Source organism: Schistocerca cancellata, chromosome 5, assembly GCF_023864275.1.
Source record: "Schistocerca cancellata isolate TAMUIC-IGC-003103 chromosome 5, iqSchCanc2.1, whole genome shotgun sequence".
Taxonomy (NCBI): Eukaryota; Metazoa; Arthropoda; class Insecta; order Orthoptera; family Acrididae; genus Schistocerca; species Schistocerca cancellata.
The window spans coordinates 519,354,508-519,370,586 of record NC_064630.1 but is presented as its reverse complement, the minus strand read 5'-3'; the positions used below and the strand labels follow the sequence as shown (position 1 = coordinate 519,370,586).

Sequence of the window (16,079 nt, the reverse complement as noted above, 5' to 3'; positions counted from 1 at the left end):
ACCATCATTGTAGTGCAGCTACAAACAAATGCATTTAATCTGTTTATAGAGCCTTGTATAACAGTGAGATAAAAGGGAACTCACATTTACGTGAACTGGCATTGTTGTCGTAATGTGAAGTGCTGGAAGAGGAGCATTATGGATATAGATTTGAGAAGAAACTGGGTGACAAAGTGATGGGACCATTGTGGGACATATTTTCCTTAATAATCCAGTCTGAGTTCCAGAACAGTATGTAAAAATGTGTATGAAATCATTCCAATACATTTTGTTGCTTGTCCAGACTAAAATATAGGGTTAACTGAAACCTTCAGTAGCACTTTGCCACCTCACAATCATCCTGTCACTGTTTATCTAGAGCTGGACTTAGGGCCACGCAACAGATTAGTCTGTCACCTCAGTCTACATTCCAAAAATTGAGACATGTGAAACAAGTATAGTCAGTGTTCTGTTCTCTTTCTGTTTCTATGTGTATGACATAACACGTCACATCATCATCATCATCATCATCATCGTACCTTGGGTCAAAACCGATGTCCAATACTGCTAAGTTCAATTGACCCTAAGTGCACATGCAGTCTATAATCACACCCAAATAAATTGTTTGAATTTACTATTTACTTTATTTATATAATCAAATAATGAACTGTATCATATGTTGCTATTTACAGAATAATAGCTGTAAATTACGAGGCCAGAGCTTTTGGAGTAACTCGTCACTTGAGAGGTAAAGAAGCCAGAAAGAAATGCCCTGATATCGTTCTAGTTTCGGTTCCATCTGTAAGAGGAAAGGCAGATATTAGCAAGTAAGTATGCTGTGCTTAAATTAGTTTTCCTTTTCTCTGCCTAGGAAAGTGGATAATTCCATTTAAGTTAGAAGGAATGGCCAAAGTGCATTCTTTAAGTATTGTATGCAGTGGTCTTAAGTAAATTGGCTAACTTAACTCCATCCAGACAGTGAGGCATTGCTGGTGTTGCATTCAAGTTTATAGCAGAGGTCAAGCACCACATTTCAGCTCAGCCATAGGATTGTTTTTGACCATTCGCCTTTCTGTCTGTTTATTGCATGTATTTTGCACAGTGGAAAGAGGACACTAACCTTTTCTTATTTGGATTCGGTTTTCAGCGGGAAGAAACTTCAAAAGGATGTTGGTAATGCACAGCAAACTGAATGCTGTATGGTCTGTTAATTAACATTGAACATAGAAACATTGTCCAGGACTGAGTGGATCGTATTACAAGTGTGAGCCACCATGCCACAGAGACATCCACACCAAAGATCTTGGAACACCTTAAGAGACAGCTTGTCTCCTAAATGCCCATTCTCTCTGTCAAATTCGGAAAGCCTTATCTGCTGCTGAGGAAACAGATGCAGGACCAGAGCCTATTATGTTTATACTTACATAAACTGATAAGCCAGAACATTATGACCACTGACCTACTATTGGTATAAAGCCGTCCAGGCGATAGCAGCGTCACTGGGCAAGGAATGACTGCTAGTCAGACCCATCGACAGTGCGTGTAGTATCAGTGAGCATGCTGTCTATGTGTAGAATGTGGAAGGTGCACAATCTATCTGCGTTTGACCGAGGGCAGATTGTGATGATGACCCGAAGGGTCAGAACGAGCATTTTGGGAACAGCACAACTTGTCGGGTGTTCAAGGAGTGCTGTAGTAAGTGTCCTCAACATGAGGCAAAACCAAGGTGATACAATGTCCAGACGTCATGGGATTGGGCAGCCACCCCTTGTTACGTATGTTGGATGTCGTAGGCTGGGGAGACTGGTAAAACAGGACAGGGGGTGTGGCAGAGTGTTGCTTGATCTGATGAATCTCAGTACCGTCTCCATCATGCTGATGGAAGGCCCCGAATCCGTCATCTTCCAGGGGAACAGCTCCATGATAAATGTACCGCAGGATGGAGACAAGCTGGCAGCAGCACTGTTTGCAGACCACGTACACCTCTTCAGAACGATCATGTTTCCCTATGGCAGTGGCATTTTTCAACAACATAATGCACGATGTCACAAGGCAAGGAGTGTGATGGAGTGATTAGAGGAACACAGTGATGATTTCCAGTTGATGTGCTGGTGCCCCAACTCACCAGATCTGAACCTGATCAAACACATCTGGGATATGATTGAATGTGGCAGAGCTCACCGACACCCTCCCTGGAATTTACGGGAATTAGGTGATTTGAGTGTGCAGACGTGATACCACCTCCCTCCAGTGATGCACCAAGGCCCCATTGGTGCTTTGCCATGACCTTTTGCAGCTGTTACCTGTGTCAAAGGTGGTTATACTGGCTATTAAGTTGGTGGTCATAATGTTCTGGCTGATCAGTGTAGAGAAAGATAGTGGTCCTATCACACTTCCGTGCAGCATTTCTGATGATGCCCTTCTCTCTGCTGAACACTCACCATCAAGGTCAGCATACTCATACTGGGTTCTGTAACTTAAGAAGTCTTCGAGCAGCTCACTTATCTGTGAACCTGTTCCAATGTTGGAAATAAGGCCATACCTGTAATACTACAAGCACAACATCCTAATGAGATATGCCAAACCAGTAATGCAATGAGCATGGCTGTCCTCATGAAGACGTTGTGCCTGTAATATTTGGGTATTGCATTATTTCTAACATTGAAGACAACATAATATTATGGGTATGACATTATTTCTAACGTTGAAGACAACATAATATTATGGGCATGGCGCTCAGGGTTTTAAATAATATATTTTTTGTAGTAAAAATATAAATTTTTAAATATATAAAATTTTGGGCTCTCTGAAACATTGTAAAGATTATATTTCAAATTTTGAACATTGTGGAATTATTGTGACAACAATAATTTCAAATAAAGATGTATCTTGAATTACATAAGATCTAGAGAATATAAGATGTTTATAAAGAAGAAAATGAGGGCTTTCAAACAAGGTATGTCAACACCAAAACAAACAATTACTAGCAGGGTTGGCTTTTTAAGTGCACTTGATACTCCTTGATTTCAAATATTCCATTATAGTAAATTTTTCTACTTGAACTACTACTACTACAGTTTGATTAAAATTAATTGTTAGATGATGTCTATAATTTGCTGCTACAATGTTGCCACATTGATTGCCTCCCATTTAAAGGTGACATGAAGACATTACAGGTCACTTCCCAAGTATTGAAGTGAAGTGTTGTTACATGTAACGTGGCTGGTATCAGATATGACGGGAACGTGAGTTTCTCTGTCCACTTCTGGATTTAAATGACCAGTGTTTGAATTGGAGCAGATGATGTGTTTTGAGGCACAGAATTTACATTTATGTCCTAACATAACTACAACCTTGTGGAGTGCAATGTATCCAAGAAAGTGGTGGTCAACAACCTGCCGCAGAACTATTAACCACACTTGCTTTGCCCACAGCAGTTGAAGCTGGCCGCTACAAGCAAACTCAAAACAGAAAAATTTCAATTTCATCCCTAAAAGTGAACTGTAATTTCTAACTTTACCAGAAACTATCCTTGCATGGATAGAAGAGCAGACTTGATACCAACTGATGAACAATCATTATTGGCACTTGGTTACAGGTTATAGGTGACACAGGCAGTTTTCAAATGAAAAATGAATGATAGAAAGAAAAAATTAAAGTAATTATAAAATCAGTGTAATGATGAAAATGACATTCAAAGGATTAAATATAAAAAAATACATTTAAACCAGTTAATCGAATAAAAATAATAATAATTATTCTAATGTTGTCATTATGATCCCTTTGTGAGTGATGTGTAGGGGTTGCAGTATATTCCTAGAGTCATCATTGAGGCCTGTTCTTAAAACTTTGTTAGTTGACTTCCTCAGGATGGTTTACATCTGTCCTCAAGAGACTGCCAATTCAGTTTCTTCAGTGTTACTGTAACACTCTCCTGCAGCTCCAACAAAACTGTAACCTTTCTTGCTGCCCTTCTCCGTATATGTTTAGTATCCCCTGTTAGTTCTATTTAGTATGGGTTCTACACAGTTGAGCATTATTCTAGAATGGTTTGCACAAGTAATTTGTAAACAGTCTCCTTTGTATACTTATTGCACTTCCCCAATATTCTACCAATAAACCAAAGTCTACCACATTCTTTACCCACAACTGAGCCTATGCGATCATTCCATTCATATTCCTACATAGTGTTACACCCAGGTATTTGTATGAGTTGGCCAATTCCAGCTGTGACTCACTGATATCGTAATTGGAGGATACTACTTTTTTTTTTTTTTTTTTTAATTTTGTGAAGTGCACAGTTTTACAATTCTGAAAATTTAAAGCAAGTTGCCAATCTTTGCACCACTTTGAAATCTTATCAAGAGCTGACTGAATATTTATACAGCTTTTTTAAGACTGTACAACATTATAGAGAACTGCATTGTCTGCAGGAAGTCTGAGGTTACTAATAATATTGACCGCAAGGTCATTAACATAAAACGTGAACAGCAAGGGTCCCAACACACTTCCATGGGGCATACCTAAAGTTACTTCTACATCTGACAAGGACTCTCCATCCAAGATAACATGCTGTGCCCTCCCTACCAAAAAGTCCTCAAACCAGTCGCAAATTTCACTTCATGGTCCATATGATCAAACTTGGACAATAAGTGGAGGTGTGGTACTGAGTCAAATGCTTATGTGGAAATCAAGAAATACGGCATGTACCTGACTGCCTTGTCCAAAGCTTTTAGTATCTTGTGAGAGAAGTGCGAGTCGGGTTTCACATGATAGATGTTTCCGCAATCCTTGCTGGTTGGCGTGGAGGAGATCATTCTGTTCAAGATACCTCATCATGTTTGATCTCAGAATATGTTCTAAGAGTCTACAACTAATTGATGTCAAAGATAGTGAACTGTAGTTTTGTGGATTACTTTTACTACCCTGTTGTAGATGGATGTTATCTGTGCTTTCTTTCAACTACTGGGCACAGTTTTTTGTTCTAGGGATCCACACTAGATTATATAAGGGGTGTTCAAAAATAAACAAGCCGGAGACATAATTACAGAAAAAGTACCTCTGTGTTAGAAGTACTGACCCTGGCTGTTGAGACACTTGTCCCACTGTGACGAAAGGCAATGAATGGCTGTCTCATAAAATTCCCAGTGCTGCAGTGTTAAACAGTTCCGCACGTACAGCGGGACGTTGTCATCCGAGGTGAATCATTTGCCCCTCAGAGCTTTTTAAGGGGACAAAAAATGGTGTAATCACAGTGAAAGAGGTCCGGACTGTATGGAGGGTGGTCGAGAACCTCCCATTTGAATTTCTGCAGGAGTGCCACGACTGTGTTGGCCATATGAGGCTTTGCATTGTCGTGGAGCAGAATGACCCCACAGGTGAGATTGCCTTGTCATTTTGATTTGATTGCTTATCGAAGGATTTGGGTGTGATGTTTAGTCCTATTGTGAGTAACATTGGAGTGCCGACATACTGTGTAACAAAACACCTTGCTACTCTGTTGAGTCCTATAGAGGTCATTGTGAGCAACACTGAAACCCTGTTGGATCCACTGCTGGACTACGTCCAATGTTATGATTTTCCTCCTATAGAGCTCTGATGCTGGACAATTTGTGAGACGTTTCCATTAGTGTAAAATAAATGAGAGTTCAAGGGAATACAGTGAATGGAAAAATTGAACTGGAAAGTGTTAATAACTTGGCAGATTTCTTTCATTGATTAGAGGAAATGCATTTAAACAACTCTGATATTCAAGTAAGTTTTGATGTGGTCTCTCTTTTCACTGGTGTTCCACATTCTGAGTTGTTACAGTTGATTGAGATTAGATTTGGTGCCAAATTAACAAATCTATTTCAGTGTGTGTTCCACTTTCACTTATTTTTTATTCAATGACCAATATTATGAGCACACAGATGGAATTGCAATGAGAAGCCTGTTGTCATCTTTTATTGCCAATTTCTTTAAGGAGGACTTTGAGGAACGTGCCTTGGAGTCGGTGTCTTTGGAACCTGTGTGTTTTTTCAGATATCCAGAGGAGTTTTTGTTAATTGGCCTCATGGCAGTGAGAGTTTCAACGACTTTTTAGAACATCTAAAGTCAATCTAACCTAATATTTGTTTTATGACGGAGGTGGAAATGGATGGCTGTAATCCCTTCCTTGATGTGTTGGTCAGGAGGAAGGTCGATGTTACATTGTTGGGATATGCCATTTATAGGAAGCCTACTCTTACCTTGCTTCGTAGGGCATGTCACCGTGGACTGTGAGAATTTGTTAGTTTAGTTAGCCTATCTCAAAAGTCACCTTTCTTCAGAATAGTTATAGTGAAAGACAGATTAGATGTGTGTTGTGTTATCGGCCGACTGTGCACTGCAGGAGTAATGATAATTCCAAGCTGGCCCAAAATCTATGGCCTTTTTGCCTTACACAGGGTGCATTTTGAACTGGATTGGTCATATCTTGTGGAAATATTATGTGAAGTGTGTTTTCCAACCATCATTTAAGATCAGGAACCTTTTAGGTTCCATAAATAATGATCTAGGTTTGTGAATGGTGAGGGTGTACCATATTCCATGCAGTTGTGGCGTGTCACATATTGATCGGACTATCAGGACTGTGGAGGGCTGGTGTACTGAGAATAAATGGAACACAAGTTTACAACAGCCGAGCAAATCTGCCATTGTAGAACATTGTCTTGACATTGGTCATCATATGGAATATATCAACATGGAGGGCTGGTGTACTGAGAATAAATGGAACACAAGTTTACAACAGCCGAGCAAATCTGCCATTGTAGAACATTGTCTTGACATTGGTCATCATATGGAATATATCAACATGGAGATTCTGGCATGCATTTCCAGCTGTTGGGATAATATTATTATGGAAGCTATTGAAAGCAAATTAGCAAGTAGTGATGTTGTCTGATTTGAGATACTGGATTGTGATGGAAGTTACTCTAAAACAGAGTAAACAACAATCAAACAAAACAAATCCCATGACCAACTGTAAATGAGGAAGTGAATTAAAGAGGAGACGTCAAATCACAGGCAGACACAACAAAGGAACTACTCTACATTTAACCTTTCACTTAAAGGCCTTCTTCTAAAATAGGACATGCATACACTGACACACACATTCCTGCAAGCACAACTCGCACACACATGAACACTGGCTGCAGAGGCCAGACTGCATACAGCAATTGTGCGTGATGAGAGAAGCATTCTGTGGGTGGTGAGGGTTAGGAAGGAGGCGGGTTGGGAAGGGTGAGAGATAGAAGGGTAGAAATGGAGGGAGTGTAGTGCTGCTTGTGGGAGCATGCAGTGACGAAGTGGGGACAGGGTAGAGCTTCTAGGTGTGGTTGGAAGGAGCAGGGGGGGGGGGGGGGGAGAAGCAGAGAAGTGGATAAAGGTTAGTGGGTGTGTTGGTGGAATAGAAGGCTGTGTAATGCTGGAGTGGGAGCAGGGAAAGGTGGGTGAAGTACAGGAACTAGGTAGGGTTGAGGCCAAGGGGGGTTACTGGAATGCAGGAAATATTGCAGGGAGACTTTCACCTGCGTAGTTCAGAAAAGAAGCTGGTGTTGGTAGGAATGATCTAGATGGTGCAGGCTGTGAAGCAGTCATTGAAGTGAATCACAGTGTATTGGGCAGCATGTACAGCAACTGACTGATCCAGCCATCTCTTGGCCGCAGTTTGTCAGTGGCTATTCATGTGAACAGACGTCTTGTTGGCTTCCATGTGCTCATAGAAAGCAGCACTGTTGATGCAGCTTAGTTTGTAGATTATGTTCCCACTTTCACATGTAGCCATGTCCTTTGATGGAATAGGTGATGCCTATGGCTTGACTGGGGTAGGGCTGGTGGGGGGATCCATGGGACAGTTCTAGCACTTGGGTCTGTTTCAGGGATTGAGCCATGAGGCAAGGGGTTGGGAGCAGTGGTAGACAAGGACATTGCATAGGTTTGGTGGGTGGGCATCCATCCTTCACATCCCTCCAAAAGCCTCACTCCTATAGAAGTATTAGACCTTTCCATAGGCCTTACCTTTTGCCCCACTCCCAAATTAGTCATGCTGGAGTTGTTAAAGACCTTCTCACCATTTCCCAATCCCTACGGTGGAGGCACTTTTTTGCCATCTGCCCTGCCAAACAGACTCAATCCATATCAATGTTTAACCTTGCCTGACTCATTTAGTTCCTCCATCCAACCGTGATTGACACCCACTGCTCCCAAATCAACCTGTTAACATCTCATAATTTCTTTACCTCAAACCCTGCCTTACTATCATTTCCAAAATCCCTCAACATGGAAACTAATCTTATAACCACAGAAAGAACTGCAATCCACCAGCTAAAAACTGATCCTGACATTATAATCCTGCCTACAAATAAAGGCTCCACTGCTGGGATTGCAGGGATTATCTAACATAAGGACTCCACCAGCTGTCAGATTTGTCTACCTACAAACCCTGCCACAATGACATCATTCCTGAAACCCAACAGGATCTCCAGTCTATCCTCAAATCCTTAGTCCCATCCCAGAATCTCTCCCCAGAGTCTCTCTCCCGCCTCACCTATACCACCACGACACTCCTACCTTGTACATGCTATATAGAGTCCATAAATCCAACCAACCAACCAGCCAGGGTTACTGAGACCCCAATGAGACAGTCTCTGCTCTTGTGGATCAACACCTTCAGTCTATTACCCATAACCAACCCTTCTGTATAAAAGACACCTGCCGTTTCCTCCATTGATTCTCAACGGTTTTTGTTACTTTACAGCATGACACCCTGCTTGTCACTGGTGATACCACCTCCCTCAACACTAACATCCCTAATTTCCATGGCTTTGCTGCTGTTGAACAATTACCTACACAATGCCCAACTGACTCCAAACCTACCACCTCCTTACTGGGCACCATGACCAGCTATATCCCCACAATTACTTCACCTTTGAAGGCCCCCCCATAAAAAAATCTATGCCAATCTACTCATGGGTTATCTAGAGGAATCCTTCCTAATCACCCATAATCCCAAATTTCTCACTTGGCTCAGATTCATTGATGACATCCTTGTTATCGGGACTGTGGGTGAGGACACACTATACACATTTCCCCCAGAACTTCAACACCCTCTCCCCCATTTGCTTCAGCTAGTCCTCCTCAGCCCAATAAGCCACCTTCCTTGATGTTGACCTCCACTTGAAAGATGGCTACCTCAGTAGCTCTGTCCTTATCAAACTTACAAACCACCAGCAATACCTTCACTTTGATAGCTCCCACCCATTCCATACCAAGAAGTCCCTTCCATAGAGCCTAGCCACTCCTGGCTGTCACACCTGTAGTGACGAGCAGTCCCTCTCCAAATATACCAAGATCTTATATACTGAGGCCTTCACAGACCAAAATTATACTGTGAACAGTGCAGAAACAGATATCTTGTGCCATGTTTCCAGTCACCTCCCACATTCCCACTGTCTGGCCACAAATGAGCACTCCCCTCATGACTAAGTACCACTCTGGTGTGGAGCAAATGCATCACATTCTCTGCTAGCTTCCTCTCTTTGTGCCCTGAAATGAGGAATTTCCTGTTCAGTATCCATCCCACCTCTCCCACATTGCAGACCACCATACGTACGCAATATTGTTCTCCACCCCTGCTCCTAACCCCTTGCTTCATTACTTACATCCCTGCAGTGGATCTAGATGCAAGACTTGTCCCATACATAATCCCACCACCACCATCATCTACTCCAGTCTAGTCGTGAGTATCACCTATCCTGTCACAAGCTGTTATGTCATCTACAAACTAAGCTGCAACCACTGTGCTTCTTTCTGCATGGGCATTACAACCAACATGCTGTCTGTCCACATGAATGGCCACTGACAAACTGTGCCTAACAGACACGTGGACCAACCAGTTGCTGAACATGCTGCCAACGAAGTGTACTTCACTTCAATCACTGCTTCACCGCCTGTGTCATCTGGATCCTTCCTACCAACATGAGCTTTCCTGTATTGTGCAGGTGGGAACTCTCCATGCAGTATGTGCTACATACCTGTAACCCCCTGGTCTCCACCTTCACTAGTCCCTGTCCTTCACCCCCTTATCCCCCTCCCTGCTTCCTCTCCAGCACTACACAGTCTTTATTCCACCAACATACCCATTAGTCCTTTTTCCTCCTCTACTTCTTTCCCTCTTCCCCATCCCACTCAAACTCCTGACTGCACCAATCAAACCTCCCAACTGCACCCAGCAGGCCTTCCTTTTCCTCACCACATCCCTGCATGCTTCCTTAAGCATCACTACACCCTACCCCACCCACACCTTGCTATTATTCCCTCTTCCCACCTCAGTCTCCTGCACACCCCCACCACCCACAGGTGCACTTGCTGTACTCAGTCCAGCCTCAGGGGCCAGAGACAGTGGTCATGCAAATGTGAGATGTGTGTGTGTTTTCTACTTTAAAAGAAAGCCTTTTGGCTGAAAGCTCAAATATATAGCAGTCTTTTTGTTGTGCCTGTATACAGCTCAACATCTCCTGTAGATGGTGAGCAGCAATCTATTCTCCTCATAATATTGTCATTATTCCTTCCTGGGTTTTCTATTGTAAGCGAAAGTGAGTAAATGTGCACATCTGAAGTAAATTGCTCGACTGAAGAGTCACTACAATTAATTCCTTTCGTAGCTCTCTGATGAAGGATTTTCAGACCCATTTTCATATAACTTGTGCAATGTTTTCATGCCAAAAATAAATCCTTAAAGTTTCTGTCACCACACAAATTGATCTTGCACACTGCAACATTTACTTTCCGCCAGATGGGAAGTTCATACACCAGCTGATCACTGACTTGATAGCAACTATTCCCGTCTGTCTTCATCATAGGGGGTTTTAATGCTCACATTTCTTAGTGTGTCTGTTCCAAAATCTTTCAGTGAGCAGTAAACTAGAACAGATCTTTTTCTGTTTTTATCTTTGTGTTTTACACTGTCTTGCCCACACATTTTAACCCAACATATGGTACCTTCTCCACTATCAGTCTGGATCCCCAGCGTCTACTGTCAATTTATTGGAAGATTTATGATGATTTACAAGACAGTGATCATTTTCCAATCACTCTTCCTATGCCTTATAGATAGGGACACGAAAATTTCTAAGAAAGGATAATACGAAATTATAGCCTCTTAGTGAAATTATGAAAAAATCAGCAATTTTTCAGAGATAGTGCAAGAGCTTTATTTTGGCTGTATAAAAATATTGTAATTCTGGGGATGGCAGTTTACTAATATTTGTCAATGGTAATTATTGAATATTAAAATTGTATTCTGTCTTATGATTTCCTCAAGCTGATGTTTGTGTATAACCTTAAAATATTAGATCATTTCTCCTATACAAACTTTGATGTGACAACGAAAATAGCACCAAATTTTGAGGACAAAAAAACACCAATTTTAGCAAAATTTAGCATAAAATAACATCCAGTTTGATGAAAAGTATCAAATTTGGCAAAAAAGAACACCTAATTTGGCAAAAAACACCAAATTTGGCAAAAAAAAAAACAAATTTGGCAAAACTGTAACGCCAAATTTGCTAAGAAATACTGCCATATTGGGCAAAAAATAACTTTTTGGCAAAAATACCACTGAATTGGACCAAAAAAAAACACTAAATTTGGAAAAAACTAACACAGACATTGCCCATAAAATAAAACTTTTTTTCCTTACCCTACTTATTGATAACAATCAGAAGTCATTCGACACTGGAACTTAAAGAACGCCAGTTGACACACCTTCCTCAATCCTGAACTCCATGCCCAAGGAGTAGTGAAGTTATCCACCAACACACAACTACTTTGATATTACAGGCAGCAGAAGCAGCATTCCCTCTCTCTTCAGTGACCCATCACTGGAAACCCATGCCACAGTAGGAGCATGAAATTGCTAAGCAGTTAAAAATCACAAACATGCACTCAAGCAACATAAAAAACATCCACCTAGCGATACATTTATGACCTTCTAAAGGCTGCAGACCTGACCTGCTATGTAATTAAAAAAAGACCAGAAGGAATGTTGATAAAGTTCTGTAATTACTGTTTGACCCCATACTCTCTCCTCTCAAGTATGGGACAAACTACACTACACATGACAACAGTCATCCCCTAATATCCTTAGCATTTATCAAGATCACACCATTCAGTCTGACACCACCATTGTTGCTGAATGACTAGCAATGCAATTTACCTGTCTATTGATTCCCGATCCTCGGGAGCTTGCAGTGACCCATATGTCAACTGGAAATTTGTTGGTATGTAGGTGCAATGTCATGACACACCTCCAGACCAAGACCACATATCCAACCAGATGCTACAGCTTTTACCCATATAATACAAATGTCATATCCTTGTTATTTTTTATCACATCAGGCATAAGGGTGACATTCTTCCCAAGGGAAGTGAAGCTGCAGTTATCTCAAATTTGAAACCAGAAATTCACCTTACTTGTCTTACATATTGTAATCGTCCTACTATCATGAGTACAACTCCAAATATAATTTTTATTTGTGTATTGCTTTAACTTAAAAAATGAAGCATCTCACAAATTATGTGACTGCAGCAGCAAAATGATACAAAGTTATAAAATTCTACATATCTCGTCAGTTCAGCATTGTCAGCAGGTTTCAGTATCTGCTTGTTGCAGCTTGCAAAATTCTTGATTTTAATTGGTGGGAAAACACCACTATTCCAATAAAAAAATGACATTCAAACATTCTTACCACAATTTTATTGTAATGAACTTTTGTAATTTTTAACAAACTCATATGCAAGTAATCAAACTTGGAGTAAAACAACCACTCATGATGGGTACTATGTATAATATATTAACAGTGTAAAGATATAAATTGATTATTGAAACCTTTACAGCAAGTAACTTATAATCGAAAATTATCGGTTTACAAATGGTCAGATGTAGCATTAAGTCTTTCAGAATACACAAATATAATTGCAATTTTGGTAAGAGTCCATTTTTCCATAGAAATCAATTACATAATTATTTTAATTACTAACATTTTTTCATGCAATCACATAAGGAAGGCTTAAGAAATTAGTTTCATAACTTTATCATATGTACATTTCAGCTGATTGTGTGTGATCCTCTCATTTTTCTTGAATGTTCTTCATAGTAACTTTACATAAAAATAGTTGTCATGAAATCTGAATAATTACACTCTCATACAGTTCTGAATCATAAGTGACAAAATATGAATGGAAGTAACAAGTTGTTATAATTACTTGTGATATATCAGTTGCTACACTGATAGTATGGATTGTGTTCAATACTAGTTGCTATGCTTTTTGTTAAGTTACAATATGTTTTTGCAAGTGGTTTGAATGGATGATGAACATATAATTTATCTGGACTGTCGAGCCTAAGGGACTTCTGTCCAAATTTCAGTGTGGATTTTGGGAGGACAGCTCTGCAATTGACTACCTAACTTACTTGAATCCATTATCAGAGCTGCCTTCACTCCCACTGCTGTTTTTTCATCCTGTGATAAGCCTATAACACCAAGTGATAACATCATGTTGTTACTACTGTACATCAGTGGAGCTTTTGAGGTGCCCTCCTCATTTTTATCCATATTATCTAATTTGTCCTTGTCCTTCTGTGTTGGAGTGCACCTCCCCTATCCACAGAAAAACTGAATCCCACAAGAATCTGTTCCAAGTGTAACCTTTTTCCTAATAGCAATTAATGAACTTAGGCATACCTTCCTTGTATGTTGTAGACTCCTGCATCTATTACAGTTTCTCAAACTTTAAGTGTCACAGAATAGTCAGTCTTGGGCCTTCACCTATGGCTTCCAGTCCAATACTTCCAAAGATATGTAATGCACTTCTGTCATCACTGAATCTTTATTTGTGTGATGAATTACCTGAGATTTTAGAAGTGTACCATTTCTTATGAATCATTTTTAATGCTAATCTACGTAACTGTCTCATTTATGTGCCAGCTGAAGCTCAAGTGCATGACCTATTGTTTGGTATCTACATTGATGGGTCAATCCATACCAAATGGTCCAAGAAAAAAATAATGGGCTGCTGGACCATCTCAGAAAAATTTTATATTAGCTGGGTGAATTCCCCAATGTTTATTAGTCACAAAAATATTTAAAAAAAAAATTATTGTTTATTATTTTGAAATGGCGGCCATATTTGTTCCAGGCCGCATGTGTTTTCTTGTATTTGCAAGCATCTACATTTTTTACAATTATTCAATAGTGGATTGTCCTAAGCCTTTCAGATAAAATGCATTCAGTTCAATGCACTCTGGGCTACAAATTAACATCATTATCAATCACTAAGTTGAATGTATTCTTTAATATATTTTTAATAGTTCAAAGTAATCAGCTACAAATTAAAACAACTCAATTTTTGAACAGTAGTTTTCCAAATAAAGATCAATTTCTCAGCTTTAATATTTTTTCTGCTATTACACTGTATAGTATAGTTACTTTTTATATAGTATCAGTGGTGAGCAGCTTAAACTTAAAAAAATACACTATTTTAATTTTTTCCATTTTGTAGCCTGCAATATCTTTGTTGGGGGACCAAATAAAAATCTGAAAATTTCACAGTTAATAGACCTTTATGATATCAAACTTCATTATAAATTTCAACTTTGAGATTCAATTGGAAGTTATGGAAAAAAGGTTGAAAACACGAGTCAAAAATACGTTTTTTAACATCTATGATATCTAGGCTTATATAATAAAATATACCAGTTGTTGTTGTTGTTGTTGTTGTTGTCTTCAGTCCTGAGACTGGTTTGATGCAGCTCTCCATGCTACTCTATCCTGTGCAAGCTTCTTCATCCCCCAGTACCTACTGCAACCTACATCCTTCTGAATCTGCTTAGTGTATTCATCTCTTGGTCTCCCCCTACGATTTTTACCCTCCACGCTGCCCTCCAATACTAAATTGGTGATCCCTTGATGCCTCAGAACATGTCCTACCAACCGATCCCTTCTTCTGGTCAAGTTGCGCCACAAACTTCTCTTCTCCCCAATCCTATTCAATACTTCTTCATTAGTTATGTGATCTACCCATCTAATCTTCAGCATTCTTCTGTAGCACCACATTTCGAAAGCTTCTATTCTCTTCTTGTCCAAACTATTTACTGTCCATGTTTCACTTCCATACATGGCTACACTCCATACAAATACTTTCAGAAATGACTTCCTGACACTTAAATCTATACTCGATGTTAACAAATTTCTCTTCTTCAGAAACGCTTTCCTTGCCATTGCCGGTCTACATTTTATATCCTCTCTACTTCGACCATCATCATTTATTTTGCTCCCCAAATAGCAAAACTCCTTTACTACTTTAAGTGTCTCATTTCCTAATCTAATTCCCTCAGCATCACCCGACTTAATTCGACTACATTCCATTATCCTCGTTTTGCTTTTGTTGATGTTCATCTTATATCCTCCCTTAAAGATACCATCCATTCCGTTCAACTGCTCTTCCAAGTCCTTTGCTGTCTCTGACAGAATTACAATGTCATCGGCGAACCTCAATGTTTTTATGTCTTCTCCATGGATTTTAATACCTACTCCGAATTTTTCGTTTGTTTCCTTCTCTGCTTGCTCAATATACAGATTGAATAACATCGGGGAGAGGCTACAACCCTGTCTCACTCCCTTCCCAACCACTGCTTCCCTTTCATGTCCCTCGACTCTTATAACTGCCATCTGGTTTCTGTACAAATTGTAAATAGCCTTTCGCTCCCTGTATTTTACCCCTGCCATCTTTAGAATTTGAAAGAGAGTATTCCAGTCAACATTGTCAAAAGCTTTCTCTAAGTCTGCAAATGCTAGAAACGTAGGTTTGCCTTTATTTAATCTTTCTTCTAAGATAAGTCGTAAGGTCAGTATTGCCTCACGTGTTCCAGTATTTCTACGGAATCCAAACTGATCTTCCCCGAGGTCGGCTTCTACTAGTTTTTCCATTCGTCTGTAAAGAATTCATGTTAGTATTTTGCAGATGTGGCTTATTAAACTATCTATCAACACCTGCTTTCTTTGGGATTGGAATTATTA

General features: G+C 39.9%; 1 protein-coding gene across 1 annotated transcript in view; it reads left to right on the top strand.

The window, feature by feature from the left end:
* The window catches only part of LOC126187549 (DNA polymerase eta), a 199,462-nt gene that overhangs the window by 26,471 nt on the left and 156,912 nt on the right, over positions 1-16,079 (top strand). Inside the window, exon 2 of the mRNA XM_049928700.1 lies at positions 672-806. Within this exon, the coding sequence (XP_049784657.1) occupies positions 672-806 (135 nt within the window). The remainder of the gene's footprint in view (positions 1-671; positions 807-16,079) is intronic.